The sequence below is a fragment of the Balaenoptera physalus genome, assembly GCF_965194825.1.
Source record: "Balaenoptera physalus genome assembly, chromosome: X".
Lineage (NCBI taxonomy): Eukaryota > Metazoa > Chordata > Mammalia > Artiodactyla > Balaenopteridae > Balaenoptera > Balaenoptera physalus.
Window position 1 is genome coordinate 109,157,261 of NC_138903.1, and position 19,758 is coordinate 109,177,018.

Below are 19,758 nucleotides of genomic sequence, written 5' to 3' on the forward strand. Positions count from 1 at the left end.
GGTTTCTTCTCAGAGAAATAACCCATGCCCCCCTCTTTGCGCTCTGCAGCACATGGCCTTGGACACAGCCTAGCAAATACATGGTGAATTAGGTGATGGGCTCCCAGAGGACAGTATAGTACAATGGTTCAGTGCATGAAGCATGAAGCCAGAATGCCTCAGTCCAAATTCTGACTCTGATACTTGTTATAGGGGTGACTTTGGGCAAGTTATTTAATCTCTCTGTGCCTCAGTTTCCTCATGTGTAAAGTGGGCCTAATTACAGTACTTATCTCATAGGGTTGTTATGAAGATTAAGTGAACATAAGTCCAACAATTAGAAAAGTGTCTAATACACAATAATTGTTACGTAAGTGTATGCTCTAGGCCATGATACTATATCTGACACATGGAAGGATGGAAGGTGTTTAATAACATTTAGTAAATAAATTAATAATCAGGTTAGAGCTATACTGTACAGTCCCCTAATATGCAGTTACTTCCCTTTTGTTAACTATCTTCTAATTGTTCAATGTGTGTCCTCCACTAGCTCCTTGTGTGTAAGGACCACATCCATCTTGTTCATCACTATATCCCCAGCACCAAGCACCATGCCAAGCACATAGTAGGCACACTATATTGTGTATAAATGAGTGATTTTTAAGATTTGCATTTTAGTTATTATTACACTGTCTTTATCATTTTAATCATTTTCTGAAATTGTAAAATGCAATCCTTTCTCCCATATTATTTCCATGTGAGGCAACAAAATTTTGTACAGTGAAGTATTAGGTTAGAATTAATTCCCTTAACAGAGCGATTCTCCTGTTTCTTTATAGTACAGCATTGCAGATTTTTGGTTCAAAACTATTTCAGGTGCTCACAGAGCACCTGTCCTTCTTGCTTATCACATGCCATTTTACATCCTCAACAAAATTCATCAGCAGAGGCTTTGTAAGAGCTATTACTTATTAATTCTACTCACTTAATGAGCACATGGTCTGAGGATAAGAAAAAATATATAAAGAACGATCCCTTATTTTTGGTTTAGGTGGAAAAACAAGTCATGTACTCAAATACCTACATCACAATGCCCTTTTGATTCTCTAGCAATGAGTACGGTAGGATTTCAGAGGATCCTGTTGATGTGATCAGGAAAAGTTTTATAAAATGGCTAAAACTGTACTTGGTCTGGGTGGATGAGGTGAATTTTCATAGGTGGAGAGGGACTAGCATTCCTGCTGAGGAAAGGGCACAGAGAAAAGTGGGGGTAAGGAGAGCATACAGATTACTTTAGCAGAAGGAGGGATTTATGCAGGAAGCAGAAGTACAAGATAGGCTGGAGAGAGAGATATGGAATAGTTTGTACTGGGCTTTTGATAACAGGCTAGGATATCTGAAGGTTTTCTATAGACAACGGAGAACTGTGGATGATGTTAGGGTAGAGAAGCAAAGTTGTGGGACTAGTAATCGGGCAGGAACATGGCAATATAGAAATAGAGTAAAGTGCCTGGCTAAGTTGAGTTTTTACATGATGGGACACCCAGTGTAAATATTCTGCAGATGGCTGGAAAGGAAGGATTACTTAAATTTGGGGAAGACACAGATTTCAAATAATCTGTATAGAACTGATAACAAAAGACTTGAGAATGGATGAAATAACTACAGGAGAATACAGAACGAGGACAGAAGTTCAACTACAGAACTATGACAATGAAAAATACGATTAAAAGCCCAGCAGTATGTTGTATATGAAAATCCAGTAAAATACTAGCCTAGGGAATACCTGGAAGCCCTTTATAACCCACGAAGGCATACAGATCAGAGTTTAAGAGACACTACCTTAAGGTAAAGACCAGTAAGAACTTGGGAGTGAAGGAAGAAGAACAAGAAGAAAACTCTGACATACCTGTTGAGCAGTCAGATCCTGTCCACTTGGGATCGCAGCTGCATGTTCCAGTGTCCAGGAGAAAAGTCCCGTGTCCTGAGCACTGCTCTTGACATATGGGAAGTGGAGTTTCACAGTTGATTCCTCCCCAACCAGTAGAACAGTGACATTCTCCTTTTACACAGATGCCATGGCCGGAACACATTGGGTCTAAGCAGTCCTCTGAAGGCCCCAAAAAGGAGGGAAAAGGTTGAAAGTAAACAGGTGTGGCCAGTTTATCTTGGGACAATGAAACCGAGATACATTGATTTCCTAATATTATATCATTTATGCTGTTTTAATTAGGCAATAAAATGACTCATGTAAATGCTGTGTTCAAACCAGAATATTATTAGCACTTAAAAACATGGTAGGCTATCATAAAGGTTGCAACCTAAACTTAGAAGAAGGAAACCACACATATGCTATGTGAAATTATGAGCAGTGTATAGTACTCCCACGCAAATGGGTGGGTGGACCAGTGTGGGCCTTCAATAAGAATTCCTTGGCTTTGTAAGAAAGATCAAGAATTTTTAGTAAGTCATTCCTCGTCTTTTCTGAAATTGGAACCATAGCTCCCAGAAATGGCTTTTATTTGATGTGTCTAGAGGAGTTTTTATATATATTTAAGTTTGGATTATTTAAGGTATTGGGTGAGGTGACTGCTGTTTCATGAAATCATACAATATAATCAATTTCTTATAATTTCTCATTTATACCTAAGAAGCACTGAAAATGCAACATTTTTAATGTAATTTTAAAATTCTTTTCCTTGTGGCTTCTCCTTCTACCAGGACGCTGTGACATAGTTTTCAATGCTTTAGAATATCACAGACTCAATTATATTTGTCTCGGATTCTGTGAAGTCTGGAAATTTTTGGACACATTCTAACAAACACTCTATTTTAGAAGTAGATTCCTATGTTTGCCTTGGGGAAAATCATTTTGTGCTTTTAATTGAGTGACCATCCCATGGGAAATGGGAAAGTTGATTTCCAAATTTCTGATCTTCCTATACAAATAAGATGAGACCAAAATAACTTAACCATGATGAGGATGTATGCTTTGAATTACTTTTCCAGCAATGGAAATAGACTGATACAATCTGCCATCATCTGCAAGAATGGCCTACTTTTAGGGTGTGGCATGTACCATGGAACAGAGTAAGTCTAACTAAGCGGTATTATAATTAGTGTTATTGCCATTATAATTAGCCCATGATCTCAGGATCATTAGCACAATGCTTTAATACCTGAGCTAATCAGCAAATAAACACCAGAATGTGCATCTGATTTCATCCGTTCATTATTTGGAGGGAGAGGAAAAGTCTAAAATGTAGAATATTGTTTCAGAAGGAGGTAATTTTATTACATAAAAATACAATAATTTTAATAAATGAAATAGTATTTAACTTAATATAGTTTCTTTTTTTAGAAGGCCACCTTCAATGAATAGGCAAGTCATACGTAAGTAAGAGGCACAAAGTCATATGGCTGAAAGGACCAGGTTGGTAGCATACTTGAATGAGATGGGCTGGATGTAAGAAAACAGGGTGTCAAATGAGTTGAAAATTACACCCCCACGAAAACCTGCCCATGGATGTTTACAGTAGCTCTATTCATAATTGCCTAAATTTGGAAACAGCCTTGATGTCCTTCAATAGATGAATGGATAAACAAACTGGTATATCAAGACCACGGAAATTCAGTGAAAAGTAAATGAGCTATCAAGCCATGGAAAGACATGGAGGAGACAAATTCATGTTGCTAAATGGAATAAGCCAGTTTTAAAATTTCCATACTGTGTGATTCAAACTATATGACATTCTGAAAAAGGAAGACTACAGAGACAGTAAAAAGCTCAGTAGTTGCCAGGGGCTGGAGTAGGACGAGGGATAAATAGGTGGAGCACAGAGGATTTTTAGGGCAGTGAAATGATTCTGGATGATACCATGACGGTGGATACATGACATTATCCATTCAGCAAAACCCATATAGTGCACAATACCAGGAGTGAACCCTAAGTAAACTATGGGCTTTATTTAGTTACTAATCATAATGTACCAATATTGGTTCATCAATTGTAACAAAGGTACTTTACTAATGCAAGGTGTTAATAATAGGGGAAACTGTGTGTGTGTGTGTGTGTGTGTGTGTGTGTGTGTGTGTGTGTGTGTGTAGGGGTGAGGGCTATATGGGAACTCTGTACTTTTTGCTCAATTTTTATATCAGCCTAAAACTTTTCTAAAAAATAAAGTACATTAATTCAAAAATTAAAAAAACAAACAAACAGGGTGTGCTGGGAATAAGTGTCCAGTTTAAAGGAAGCTGCTGCTAATTGGCTACAATCATTGCCACCACATAGGAATGCGGGCCCAAGGTTACCAGATTTTCTAGTTGTTCAAGAGAAGCTAGAAACATAGACTTTTATATGACATTTCTCTATTTTAAATTTTGGGAAATACGTCACATTAAACAACAACAAAAACACCACCACCACCACTTTGTGAATCAAACAAAACCCATCCATGGGCCCAGTTCAACCTGTGAGCTCCTGGTTTGTGATGTCTGACTTAAAATATTTTTTGTTAAAAACCTGTATTTGAAAAGTTTATACATTTAAACATGGTATTCCTTGCTATCTTGGTTATTCTGTAAATTTTCTTAGTGGCCCCTAGAAGGCAAACATAAGCTAAGTCTTTTTTTCAACGACTTACAAAATTTAAATTAGAAGGGTCTAAATTAATTAGGTTAAATGTTTTTCAGGGCAGATTGTAGATGTTGTGATAGACACCATTTTTTGGTGAATGTCTGTGTGTCCATATAGCATCTGAATGTACAACTTAAATATCATGATTGCAGATGGATTCCCATAAAAACAGCTTCCAAAAGTAACTCAGGAACTCTACTGCCTTCCCTAGGCCCAATGACATTCATATTGGAACAGATACAATCTTCACACCAAAATTCTACTATGGCTAATGGGAAGTGGAAAGCTAAACTCTGGCTTGCTCATGGAGTGGAATGAGATTAAACCCTTTAAAATGCTGTGTAATAGTCTCAATGAGCCATCTTTAAAAAGCAATTATAGTGCATTTTCAGCAGTCTCTTTCCTGAACAACAGTTGTGATGAGACCATCTCCCATGGTAATGGTTTAATATTATTTCTGAAATCAGTCTTATTTGAGGAATGTGACATGAAAAAGGTCTGATTACTAGTAAATTTATTTTCCAATGTGTCTTCTTTAAATTATAAAACTATTACTATTTTGAAGTATGTTTTGTAAATGATAAAACTATTGTGTGTGTATGTGTAAAGGCTCCTTTGGGGTGAATTTTAATATAAAGGCACTGCCTCAAAACTCATTAGTGGTAAGTCTACTTCCTTAGGCATGGAGGTCAAGTTTCAGCAGGAGGTATGTAAAAATAAACAATATAAAGCAATAATAATAATGGTAATTACAAATCACTCCCAAAGAAAACATTCATGAAATGGTTCCAAATGTGCACGTATTATTATTTTTATTATGTGCTTTAAAGTAAGATGTAGCCTAGTGCACTCTGTAATAATGAAAGCATGTAAATTAACACCTAAAATCATCAGTATGGAAATTCTCAAGTTATAAAACAGTGTTAAAACGAGGGAGGAAATGCCATTTTTCACTACTGCTCTGCAAGGGCCACAGATAAAGCCTCATGTTAATATTAGAGGCTGTCAGAAGAGACACAAGCTCCCCCTCTCCATGTACTAAGTAGACATGTTGAGCATTTAATGGTTTGCAAAGACCACTTACATCTCTACTAGAAACCCAGAATGACACCTTGGACAATTCAGTGAGAGAAAAGCCTGGAGCAATAGATTAACACAGGGCTCTGACCTTCCTCGCATATTTCTCCTTTGTATCCTGGCACACAGATGCAGACTCCCATGATGCAGGTGCCGTGGCCAAAGCACGTTGGGTCAATGCATTGCTCTTCTGGAACGTCACACTCTGGCCCCTTCCAGCCATTTCGGCAGACACAATGTCCTTTCTCGTATTCTCCATTCCCACCACACAGCACAGGGCACGAATCTGAAGGTTGGCAAATGAACTTGTAATGTTCTCATAATGCTTTTAAAATCTCCAAAGAGCAGTTCTCTATCGATTCTCGTATAATATTTCCGGTAAAAAAAAAATTGTACTATTTCTGTCTTAGCCTTTTATTAAATCGGCACATGTTCGTGATTACAAACAGAATTTTCCTCTTATGGATTGGGGGAAAGATAAATTATAAAAACATCCTGAGTGGAGAAATTATTTCAAGTACTTGCTTTTGATTCCACCATACTCTTAAACAATTATTATTATCATCACTATTATAAGCTAGGATTTTTCTCTTTTATGGTTTTGCTTCCTCAAGCAGATGTATGCTACTTTCAGGAAGAAAATCCTGAAAACCTGTAAAACTAGTAGGGGGTTATTTGTATTATAGAATGTTATCTTTAAAAAGTTGTGCATTTAAAGAGATTTATGCTGGACAGATGTCTGTGCCTATCCCACACTGTGCAGACCTTTATTAGAACACTCACTCCGCTTTATCACTGTATGTCTCCTTATTAAAAATATGGGCTTCCTGAGGGTAGGGCCTGTATCTTCTCTTATTCATTTTTTCAATACCAGCCATCACCTCTACTTCTACCTCCCACCTCCTCAAGATCTAGCAGAGAACTTGGAACCTAGCAAATGCTGTAGAATTCTCTGTTGAAAACAAATATCGTATATTAACACATATATTCGGAATCTAGAAAAATGGCACAGATGAATCGGTTTGCAAGGCAGAAATACAGACACAGATGTAGAACAAATGTATGGACACCAAGGGGGGAAAGCGGGGGTGGGGGGTGGTGGTGGTGGTGGGATGAATTGGGAGACTGGGATTGACATGTATACACTGATATGTGTAAAACAGATAACTAATAAGAACCTGCTATATAAAAAATAAATAAAATAAAATTCAAAAAAAAAGAATTCTCCGTTGAATAGAATTTAATCTAAAGAAACGGAGTGGCTGAGAAACCTGAGATGAAAGCATTAGCAGACTGAGAACTTTACGAACACATTGCGAATGAGCAGAAAGCATCTCTAAAGTAATAACTGGAAGTCTATGGGGAAAACACAGTGTGATTTATCTACAGCTTTTCAAGAATTAAACTATGGGCAAGTCTAGTTTAAGTCTAGTAAAGTTTGAAAGTTTAACTTCTGCCTTTCCAGTCTTTCCTTTCTAGGCTACTCACCGATTCGGTGACTGTCCACCCCTTCCAGTTTACCTTGGTGTGTATAACCGGTTACCCACTCTGCCCTTTCTTAAAGTTCATCCATTATAAATGAGTTTATGAAGGAAATAGAAGTATCATGGAGTGGTTGGGTCAGAGGATCCAGGTACAAATCCCAGCTGTTAGATAACCTTGGTATTTCACCTCTCTGAGGTTATTTCTTTGCCCATAAAACTGTGATAATAGATCTACATCGTAGGACTATCGTAGGATGTAGGAATTAAAAGAAGTACCGCAAAGTGTTTAGAGCAGTGCCTGGCAGAGCAAGTGCTCAGCTTTTGGTAGTGGCAGCTCGGGTGTTGTTGCTATTGCTGCTGCTACTGCCACTCCTGCCCCTCCTCTTCCTCCTACTGCTACTAATTCTGAGTTCTCAGATGACACTGAGTTCCCTAATCAATCAGTATAACAGAGCAACCTCACCTCTAGCACAGTCAGGCCCAAGGAATCCTGGGAAGCAGTGACAATGGCCAGAGATACACTCTCCATTTCCATTGCAATTGGTCGAACAGTCATCCATTATTTCTATTAATAGAGAGAAAAAGAAAAAAAAGAACAAACCTATAGATTGTAGAGTCCTTAATTTTTTCGAAATTGCAAAAACTCTGGGCCTGTAACAATCTTTGCCCTCTGCTGTCTACAAAGCACTTACTATTTAAAATCAGATGCCAAAGATTTCTGTAAGATGTCATATGCAGTACCGAATTATTAAAAGCGCCCTGGATTTGCTGAATTGGCTATTCAGGAATGGAACTAAAAACCAGCCTCACCTCTAAAGTGCATAAAGGGTCTAGATGAGTTGTATTCTTATGAGACATTCATGATAAAGCTAAAAATGTATGAGGATTATAGGTCATTTCTCAAAAGCAAAATGGACTTTAACATGTAACCCGGAAGATGAAGTCTATTGTTTATTTTTCAAATTTAGGTTGTAGCAAATAAAAATTTCTTCTCTAGCACCTAAAATGTTTAATCTACTATCTTGACAGCTTAAATATGATAATCAGTATTTCATTTTCATTAATAAGTGACAATGGAAAGCTTTTAAAGTAAGTGTTCATATTAAATTCACCACCACTAAAAGCATTAGAACCTAAGTATTTTGTTGAGAAATGCTTTCTTGACTGTAAATGCTTATCAGTTCTTTGCCACTAATTTCCCTTCAATCCATTCTTAGAGAAGAATAGGCTTCAGGGGAATTGAGAAGGCTTTGAAGGCCCATAGGTAGCTGTGGTGACATAAAGATGTGCAATGCAACAGTACTTTGATAAGTCTTGTGTTAAGTAACTTGATTGAAGAGGTATAAAGTTATACAAAAATCAGTCTCTGACGATGACGTTAAAAACTGTTTTTAGTTTAAAACTGTATTTGAGTATGATAGCATCAAATTCCAAGTCCATGAACTATTATGATATGCATGTTTTACTCCTGTAGTTTAAAAAAAAAATCTTCTCATTACTCTTTTCTGTAAGTTTTCCATAACTTAGCACTCCTGGATTCTGACTTTTATGTTCTAGCCCATTACACTCATACTTCTTGTATGTACCAGTTTTTTCTTTTCAATCCAAATTATCTACTTCATCTAGGTTCACTTGGATAAGCTATTTCCAATTAGAAGGAAATATTCTAGTAAGTAGTCTTGGCATCTTCCATTAAACTATGAGAATTTATAAAGAGAGTTGGGAAATAGCATTTCTTCAATTGTGGTCTTTTGACCACCTATATCAGTAGGATCACCTGAGGCACTTAAAATGCAGATACCTGAGCTTCACTCCAGATTTACTGAATTTGTCTCTGAGGGATGCAGCCCAGTAATCTACATTCTAACAAATACCTCAGGTGACTCTGCAGGTGATGACCGAATTAAAGCATTGAGAACCAATGCTTCGGACAGTAAATTTCCAGGTTAGAGGAATTCTAGTCTAGACCTGGAATTCTGCAATAAAAGCAAGAGGAAGAAAGTGGTATCTAGTCCATTTAGGTGGTTCTTAGAAAGCTGAGAATGAATCCAGTGGCTGTGTGGATAGCCACCCTATTATCAATCAGAGATTATTCTTCTGACATCTGTGTGAATACATCAGATTCCTTTTTGCAGGTTTATGGTGGCCTGTTCTCTGATCCCTGTGCTAGAAAACTGAAGTGGATAAGAAACTGACACGTGGCATCTGCTGAACAACTGGGCTGGCAGGAATGTAACATTTGACAATGAGCTAACCATTTTTAACTCATTAAAACATTAGTTATTTTCAGAAAATCATTAATTTATTTAAAAGGTCATTACGAAAAGGCACAAAGGGTCTTTTTTTCTCTTTTCATTCAGAGATGGAACAATTATTATCTATTTTCTTATCTTGCTTTCTTGTACCAAAAAGTAGTGGCAGTTCTTAAATCTACATTTGGATTTCCCCTGCCCTGGATGGTTAATAGGAGGCCATGGAGGAAGCTTTCAAAGGTAAATATACTTGAATTTAATTTCACACCAGGTCCTATTGACAACTTTATGGAAGCAGCCTTGTGGGAATGTAGCTATTGTAGAAAAAATGTTTAATAAAGTTTGCTATCAAAATGAATAAAAATCCCTACATCTTATTCACTTATCTAAGAACCGTTCCTGGGCCCATAATGCCGCACAGAGCTTAACACCTGCAATGCAAATGAGAGGAGAAGGCAATATAGGAGGTTTTGGAAGCTGCCACCTCCACTGGGTATCAAAGAGACATCGGGATAGCCTAGGGACTCCAGAAGGAGAATGGCTACAGCAGAAACACATAAATAACTAGTGATGAAAAAGAATGTGCTTTTCTGTTTATATTGGCCTCCAGGAAACTTGCCTTCTATCTTTTAAATCTTACTTCAGACTCACTTCCTAGACACCAGTTCATTAGAGTTGAGAATCATTTTAAAGTTCTATGCTTAAAACCCTGTTTTTATGCTACAGCCTAAAGCCCCTTGGTTTCTGCATCTGCTCTGATGATGGGTTTTGCTTCTGGCAGGTTTTCTCATGGGAAAAGCCAAAGCTAACGAATAATCGAATGGAATGAGTATGGTCTAAAGGGCAGGGGTTTGGAATCAGAGGTACTGAGTGTCTCCAATCTCAATTTTGCCACTTGCTGGCTGTGAGACTTTACCAAATTATTTACTCATCCCAAGCCTCTGATTCCTTACTTGTAATGTAAGTAGCACTATACCTATGCTATCGGGGTTGTGATGAGAATCAAACAAGATAGCTGAATGTAAAGCATCCAGTAGAGTGCTTGGGGCAGAATGGCACTCCATAGATGGTATATATTATCATGTTATTGAGCAGGTTGGCTGAGATTAGGGGATATTGATAACTCTGTCTATACAGCTAGAAAATAACATATAATAATATAGGCTAGTAGCTAGCCTATATTAGTCATTCAATAAATGTTGGTTATTAATGCTGTTTTGATCCCTATGAGTAGCAGACCAAATATAGTTAAGATCAATCAACTGATTCTAACATTATCATGAAATAGACAAAGGAGCAACATTTAGAAAAGTTCATACAGACCTTAATTTGTTTAATCAAATACATTATCCTCTTTTTACTATGATTAAGATAACGTACAAAAACATAAAAATACTGGGGAGAATTTAGAGTGAATAACTTATATACCTTTGACATTTTGGGAAATTTACTTGGATTCTCTTTAAGTGGAATTATAGGAGAAATGTTTCTGTTGCTTCTAATCTTAAAGACAACAGAAAAGTGAAGAAACTGACTTGCATAAGGAAAAGCAAATATGTTGTTGCAGATGAAACTAACAGATTCATCTCTGGACAACAGAAAATTATATCTCAAAGGTTAGGTTCTTTGGGGGGAGGAAGTAAGGGACAGGAAAAAAAACTTTAAGCATGTTTCTGGGTCTATTGATTTTTGAAAGGTTAATAGCTTGGTTAGTGTTTTAACTTGAGCTTAGGGGTAAGGATAACAGGAAGAGAGAAAATCTTCCTCACAAATGTTTTAAATCTTCTAATTCCTCTGATTTCTTAGGAGAAACTCAACCTCTCATAACTCATTAGTATTTGCATTATCAAAACTAGGTCTTGGTGGACAAATATCATGAAAGGTGTGTCCGCTGAATTTGCCCCACTGAATCTGTGAGTGGCAAAACAGTGTCATGACTTAAAATATTTGTTTTTCTAACTTAACACTTTGTCTTTTGAAGATGTAAGATCAGTGGAGTTTTCTCTAGGGGGAAAATCATCAGTGCATTTTTATTGCCTTTCTGATTACTTTAGAGGAAAGTTTTTGATAATCTTGCAGCTGGAATACCATTTTCTACTGACAAAAGGTTTTCAGCATCAAGTAAAAATAAAACATAATTGTTATAAAGAGCAGATGGTATATCTATTAACAGTCAACACAATTTCCTAAACATATGGTTGAACAGGTTAACTAAAGGATAAAGTGGTGAAAGGTGTGTAGAAAACTGACAGCTGTAAGATACTTTCCCTTCTTTTAAAAGACATGTGTTTTAGGAAAATTCACACAGTAAAATACGGTGTCTATGAGTTGTTTACCCTTAGGGCTCGAAATTTGCTAAAGATCTCAGCTTTATTCACACAAAGGTTTATGGGGAATGACTTCACCCAAAAAAATGACAAGAGCTTGCTGTCTCTGATTAACTAGGGTGAAAGTGAATAACAGTGTGTGTAGGCATTGTATTAAAAAGAACATGCTTTAAAAGGCTCTGAGCGCAGTGAAAGAGCCATTGTGATGATTTTTAAACTAAACAGTTCTAAAGAAAGAACTTTGAATGACCCAAGTTATTATCCTTAAGACTCTTCTCTACTCTTAGGTTGTATTTTTAAATCTTAATGGTTCTAGAATCAGTTGTTGTAAAGAAGAACTGGATTGATGCTAGTTTTTTCATTTAAAAAGGTATTTATTCGCTTTTTCTTTTTTAATATAACTTGAATTAACAGGGCTTCTCTTGCTTATTTCCCTTCTTCATGAAGTTGTTCATCTATGTATTCTCGGTAATAGTATTAATATTATCCAGGTAAGTATTCCTCTTGAAAACACATAAAAAGGAGCATGGCAAGTAACCTAAAATAGCAGCAAATAAAGGAGCATTTAAAAAATCTTCATCAGCATTTAAACAACATTACTGACAACAACAATATAAACCTTTCTCATTGTGACCTATCCTGAGTAATGACTTTAAGATAGAATGAGCAATATGCTTAAATAACATCTGTATCACTTTCATCACTGATTGTGTCTTTCTGGAGTTATACTGTCAATTCAAAATTATAGCCAAGGCAGCTTACCAATTGCTGTAGTTAACACAAATACTTGCTCCATCTTTTTTCCATCATTGTAAAATGCCAGATACCAAGGCCCTTGATCCATATACTCTATGAAACCTGTTTCCTGCAGTGAGGTTAAGATCAGGTTCCGAGGGGAGTGCTGGGTATCATCAGAGCTCTTGGAGTCCTGTTTGACCAGTTGTTTTCCATCCATTAGTTTTACAAAATCAAACTGGAACAAATACAAACACAAATATGAGCCGCTACTTTTACTTCTAAGGCTGATAAACATCTCTCACTTCAATTGTGCTACTTCATACTTCTTTGCTTTGGAGGTGGGCAAAGTGGGAGAAGAGGTTATTCATTCTTAAGAATATCTAAACCCAAAAGCATATTATTAATTCTGAAAAAAATAACTCTCTACTATATTTATAAATGTTATAAACCTTTCGGTTTTGGAGTATTAAAAATAATTGTTTAAAAATAATAAACCAAGAAATATAAAAATTCTTATTTAGTATTATGCAAGAGAATCTTGATATTTTACTAAAGTATCTGATAGAAGATACTTGAAAATAGACATTCCCCTTGAAATGTTACCATGACCTTCCTTACAAATTAAAAAGAGTTTTACAGTTTTTAAAACAAATAAATGAACAGTTGAAAATTTGAGAACATTCATCATAATTTACTACCTTTGTGGTAACATTTAAATATTCAAAGGCCCTGTCCTTTTTTTTTTCCTAATCGGTGGACAAGCGCATGGCACATGTATCCCAAGCCCCAGATGGTTATGATTCCCTGTGCTACTTCTTAGACTGAGCAGGGCCTCAAATGGGTTCATGTAAGGAAGAGATAAGGGAAGGAAATTAAGGGAAATGATGTGGCAAAGGTTTATAAAAGGGTCTTGTAAACCACAGAGGTTTTACATATTTGTGTTTTTATTAACAATAACAAGGAAAAATTTTTACCTGCAAGACAAAACGTGCCTTTTTGACTCATTTCCCTCTTGATTTGCATTCCTTTATTGGGACAACAGGTCGGGAATGTATGGAAGCAGCAGGGGAGGTGTGGGCACCAAAGCTAAGTAAGAGGAGGGGGCTGGGAAGGCTCATGACCATCCTGTTCCAGGAAGCAGAACTCAAGTTGCAAGAATATTTTCTTAAACTTCCTGTTTTGAATCTGCTCTGCTAAATGCTAGTCCTTATTTCTCAATACCATTTTTTTTATTCGCTTGACTGTGATTATTCTCGATATTTGCTCATTACAAAAACTGTCTGCCTTCACCTCTGACTCCCACATACTTTGCAAGTCACAACCCCTAAACTATTCATCCCACCACTCTCTAAAAGGGTCAAGAAATACCTATAATATCAAATACCTGAGTATGTGTAGGTGGAATGTTTCTTCTGCCATAAATTCCCAGCAGAGAGTCCTTGGCTAAAGAAATATTGAATTTCAGATATATAGGATGGTGGATAGTAATCTGGAAACGCCAGAATAAGCCAGGTGGAATGGTCTGCATGACCTGTGCACCAATGTCAACTTCTCCGGTGTCTATTGCCCGTCCCTTCTGAAACACTGGTTTTAAAAGTAAAGAAAATTATATATAATATTAATCTTAATTTATAAAGCAATGGTTTTTAGATTTTCAAGAACAGGTATATCAAAAAGACTTACTCAGCTCTTTCTTCCTCCTCACCCCACCCATCTTTTAAGACCTTACCCAAATTTAATAGCTTCCAAGGAGCCTTCCATAACCAACCACTATATCAGTCTCTCTTTCCTCTAAACTACTATTGCATTTATTTCCATCATTTGAGTCATTTTAACCATTATTTACTGAGCTTTGCCTTGGTAGCTGTAGGAGATACAAAGATGAGTAAAATACAGTTCTCACTCTCAAGGAACTTTGAATATAAGAGAGAAAATAGGACAAGTACACAAATATCCACATTGTAAAGGAAAATACCTGAGCTGGGTATACAAAGGAAGGAAAAGGTTTTGGTTGGAGGATACTCATCATTCCTAGCTGTCTCAGTCCCCTTTATATTCTTCAATTTTCTTCTTAGCACTTATCACCACCTAACATAGCACATGTTTTACTTATTTATTGTTTATCACCTGTTTTCTCCTGATAGAATATAAGGTCCATGAGTCTGTGGCTGTTTTGTTTATTGCTTTATCCCCAGTAACTAGAAAAATATAGGCAAATGGTATGTGATCAGTACATATTTATTCAATGAATGAATGAAAGAATGAATCAGAAAAGCCTGTGTATGGGAAGTGGTACTGAAGATGGGCCTTAAAGGATGGAAAGGATTTCAACAGAGCTGTTCCATGTGAAGGGAACAGCTTGAACCAAAACAAAGAGGGAAACCGTAAAGCTAAGGTGCAGGGTATGTGTATATAGAGAGGAGCAGTTGGAGATAGGGCTGGAGGGAAAGGACGGCATGATATTCTATAGCTCCTTGAGAGCCAGTCCTAAATAGTTTACTTAGTAAAGGATGGAAAGCCATTAAAGGTTTTTAGGAAGAGGGGAGAGGTTTGGGTACATTAGAAAGGCTAATTTTGGGACTTCCCTGGTGGCACAGTGGTTAAGAATCCGCCTGCCAATGCAGGGGACACAGGTTCGAGCCCTGGTCTGGGAAGATCCCACATGCTGCGGAGCAGCTAAGCCCGTGCACCACAACTACTGAGCCCGTGTACTGCAACTACTGAAGCCCGCGCACCTAGAGCCTGTGCTCTGCAACAAGAGAAGCCACTGCAACGAGAAGCCCGCACACCACAATGAAGAGTAGTCCCTGCTCGCTGCACTAAAGAAAGCCCGTGCGCAGCAACGAAGACCCAACGCAGCCAAAAAAAAAAAATTAAAAAAAAAAAAGGCTAATCTTGAAGCAGAAAGTAGGATGCTTTAGAGCAGGAAGGCACAAGAACGATATAGGAATTATGGGGCAATAATTCAGGTGAATGACATGAAGATCTAAATTTAGGGTAGAACCAACAGCTCATGTGGAAAAAGTACATTCCAGTCAATTGTAAAATTAATAAGTGGGACTACATCAAACTAAAGAGATTCTGCACAGCAAAGGAAACAATAAATAAATTGGAAAGGCAACCTACAGAATGGGAGAAAATACTTGCAAACCATATGCAGCCATCCCTCAGTTCTGTGGGGGATTGGTTCTAGGATCCCCATGGATCCTAAAATCTGTGGATGCTCAAGTTCCGTATATAAAATGGCAAAGTATTTGCACATAACCTATGTACATCCTCTCATATACTTTAAATCATCTCTAGATGACTTACAATACCTAATACAATGTAGATGCTATGTAAATAGCTGCTCACTTGTGGCAAATTCAAGTTTTGCTTTTTGGAACTTTCTGGAATTTTTTTTCCCCAAATATTTTTGATTCGAGGTTGGTTGAATCCGCAGATGCGGAATCCGAGAATATGGAACGCTAAATGTATCTGATAAGGCATTAATATCCAAAATATATAAAGAACTTGTACAACTCAATAGCAAAACAGCAAATAATCCAATTTTTAAAAATGGACAAAGGACTCGAATATATACATTTTCCAAAGAAGACATATTAATGGCCAATAGGTATATGAAAGGTGCTTAACATCACTAATCACTGGGGGAATGCAAATCAAAATCACAATGAGATATCACCTCACACCTGTTTGGTTAGATATTATCAAAAAGACAAGAGATAAATGTTGGTGAGGATGTGGAGAAAAGAAAACCCTTGTGTACTGTTGGTAGGAATGCAAAATGGTACTGCCATTTTGGAAAACAGCATGGAGGTTCCTCAAAAAACTAAAAATAGAACTACCATATGATACAGCAGTCCTACCCCTGGGTATATATCCAAAGGAATTGAAATCAGGATCCCAAAGAGATATCTGCACTCCCATATTCATTGCAGCATGATTTACAATAGCCAAGATATGGAAACAACCTAAATGTCCTTCAGTGGATAAATGGATAAAGAAGGTGTGAGATTTTATACATATATATATATATATATATATATAATGAAATATTACTCAGCCATAAAAAAGAAGAAATCCTGTCATTGGCAACAACATGGATGAATCTGAAGGGCATTATGCTTAGTGAAATAAGGCAGACAGAAAGAAGTCGATTTCATAGAAACAAGAATAGAATGGTGGTTGCCAGGGCTGGAGGGAGGGGAAAATGGGGTGATGTAGGTCAAAGGGTACAAATTTTCAGTTATAAGATGTTTTGAGGATCTAATGTACAGCATGGTGACTATAGCTAATAATATGGTAATGTATACTTGAAAAATGCTGTGAGTAAATCTTAACCATTTTCACCACACACACACACACACACACACACACACACACACACACACGAGTTGACTGTGTTAACTATGTGAGGTGATGAATGTTTTAATTATCTTGATCTTGGTAATCATTCTACAATATATATGTATACCAAATCATCATGCTGTATACTTTAAATATATACAATCATATTTGTCAATTACGCCTCAATAATGTTTAGAAAAATCACATATTATCTGGGAAGTGTAAAACTGGATTATCCTAAAGAATGGTACAAATATCAACTAACTTCAGATTATTATAAATTTTAAAAATCTTATAATCTCAAGCATAAATACTAAAAAATAAAAATTTATTTTTTGAACTAGCATAGAGAAAATAATAGTGAGATAAAAATAAGTTATCTAAACAAAGGTAAGAAGGGGAAGACAGACTAGATGGGACAATTAGAAAACATAAAAGAAGATGGAAGATAAATTTCATATATCTATATCTAAAATTAAAAATAAAGAGTAATGAACTATATGTTTGTGTTAAAAGGTAAGAACCACCATTCTGAATTAAGAAGTAAAATCTAATTATGTTTCCTACAAAAAAACATATCTAAAATATAAAGAGAGTTATTTATAATAATAAAACCAATTATTTCCCCAGGAAGAAAAGACAAAAAAAAAAGAAAAAAAATGGAAGAAGACAATGCAAAGGACAGTTCTATAGCAGTGCTTCTCAAACTGGAATGTGTAGGGACTTCCCTGGCACTCCAGTGGTTAGAACTCGGTGCTTTTCATTGCCGGGGCCCAGGTTCAATCCCTGGTCGGGGAACTAACATCCTGCGAGTTCCCAACTAATGCCCATGCTTCGTGGTCCACAGCCCACATGCTGGGAAGCAAGGTTCTGAGGACCCTGGGAACCTACGTGTGGGGAATGCGGCGGGGTGGTCAAAATTGTAATTTTGAGTGACTTAGTGACAGTAGCAAAAACAGGAAACCTAGAAGGAGCTGGTTAGTATGAGAGAATGTTAGTGTATCAGGTCTTTATTATTTCTTGCCATACTTTCTAATTATTTCAGCTGTGCTAGCTTAATGTAAGTTTCTGTGGGATTCTTTATTATGTGGTGGTGGGGAGGAGGGAAGAGAGAGAAGCAGGGGGGCAAGAATTAGTTTGCCTTGATTTTAAGCAAGAAGGATTACATCTCAGGAGGGCAAGTTCAATTTGGCCTCATTTCACTCTGCCTTTATATTTTGCAGCCATCAACTCCTTTTCCACACCAAACACAGTTTAAAAACACACATGGTCTCTGTCCTTTGTGTTCACCCACTATAAAATTAACAGCCCATTAAGAAACACACCTGCAGTGGCTTTATTCAGAGGCCAATGCCTTGCAGCTTTTAACTCCCTAAAATACCTCCATTATTGCTTTTTGGGTTAAGGCTAAGAGTAATAACTATTTTAAGAATGTTCACTGTTAACTGTTAATAATAGATTTCAAATGCAATTTTGAACATAATTATGTATTACAGGACACATAATTTTGTGGAATTGACATTTATAATAAAATATGCCCTTTGAGATGATAAATGACCAACTGAGGACCTTATTTTTCAGTGGAAGTTACTTTTTTCCATGTGAGGCAGAACAGTTTGGTCCCTAAAGGGTTGATTATACATTTAACTCTTAAGGTCCTGGAGCAGAGAAATCTCTTCAATCAGCAGTAATTAACAGACCATGTTTATGTGGACACGTCTGTTCTCAATTTAATGTTCAGTTTGTTCAACTGCTATCCTCATTAGGGGCTTTTATCACTTGTTAAAATGCATCATTTGGTCATGCAAACAATATTATAAACATAAGAATTTAAAATGTTTTAGGTTCAATTTCTCCAAAGAATACATACAGATGGTCAAGAGGCACATGAAAAGCTGCTCAACATCACTAATTATTAGAGAAATGCAAATCAAAACGTCAATGAGGTATCACCTCACCAGTTAGAATGGGCATCATCAGAAAATCTACAAACAACAAATGCTGGAGAGGGTGTGGAGAAAAGGGAACCCTCTTGCACTGCTGGTGGGAATGTAAATTGATACAGCCAATATGGAGAACAGTATGCAGGTTCCTTAAAAAACTAAAAACAGAATTACCATATGACCCAGCAATCCCACTACTGGGCATATACCCAGAGAAAACCATAATTCAAAAAGACACATGCACCCCAATGTTCACTGCAGCACTATTTACAATAGCCAGGTCATGGAAGCAACCTAAATGCCCATCAACAGACGAATGGATAAAGAAGATGTGGTACATATATACAATGGAATATTATTCAGCCATAAAAAGGAACGAAATTGGGTCATTTGTAGAGACGTGGATGGACCTAGAGACTGTCATAAAGAGTGAAGTAAGTCAGAAAGAGAAAAACAAATATTGTATATTAACTCATATATGTGGAACCCAGAAAAATGGTACAGATGAACTGGTTTGCAGGGCAGAAATAGAGACACAGATGTAGAGAACAAACGTATGGACACCAAGGGGGTGGCGGGGGGGTCGGGTGGTGGTGGTGTGATGAATTGGGAGATTGGGACTGACATATATACACTAATATGTATAAAATGGATGACTAATAAGAACCTGCTGTATAAAAAAATAAATAAAATAAAATTCAAAAATTCAAAAAAAAAACAGCATGGCACATGACAAGTGCTCAATAAATGATTGTTATTATTTGTATCTAGAAATGTCATCATTCCTGGTGCTGTGCAATGTAGATTTTCACCATAGTATTTAGCTCATTAACAGCAAATAAATTCACTTTGAAATAAAAAAAAAAAGTGACAAAAAAATGTTTTAGGTTCAGCAAACAGTATTTTAAAGGTGCTGTGAACAGTCTCCAATGAATATAGATTCTGTCATTTTTAAAAAATCAGGACAAAACT

At 36.7% G+C, this 19,758-nt stretch overlaps 1 protein-coding gene across 1 annotated transcript in view; it reads right to left on the reverse strand.

Annotated features, from left to right (window-relative positions):
- TENM1 (teneurin transmembrane protein 1) overlaps window positions 1-19,758 on the reverse strand; it is a 569,033-nt gene that overhangs the window by 252,911 nt on the left and 296,364 nt on the right. Inside the window, exons 7-11 of the mRNA XM_082446781.1 lie at window positions 13,878-14,077; window positions 12,518-12,728; window positions 7,640-7,741; window positions 5,784-5,978; window positions 1,889-2,089 (exon numbers count right to left, since the gene is read on the reverse strand). Of these exons, the coding sequence (XP_082302907.1) occupies window positions 1,889-2,089; window positions 5,784-5,978; window positions 7,640-7,741; window positions 12,518-12,728; window positions 13,878-14,077 (909 nt within the window). The remainder of the gene's footprint in view (window positions 1-1,888; window positions 2,090-5,783; window positions 5,979-7,639; window positions 7,742-12,517; window positions 12,729-13,877; window positions 14,078-19,758) is intronic.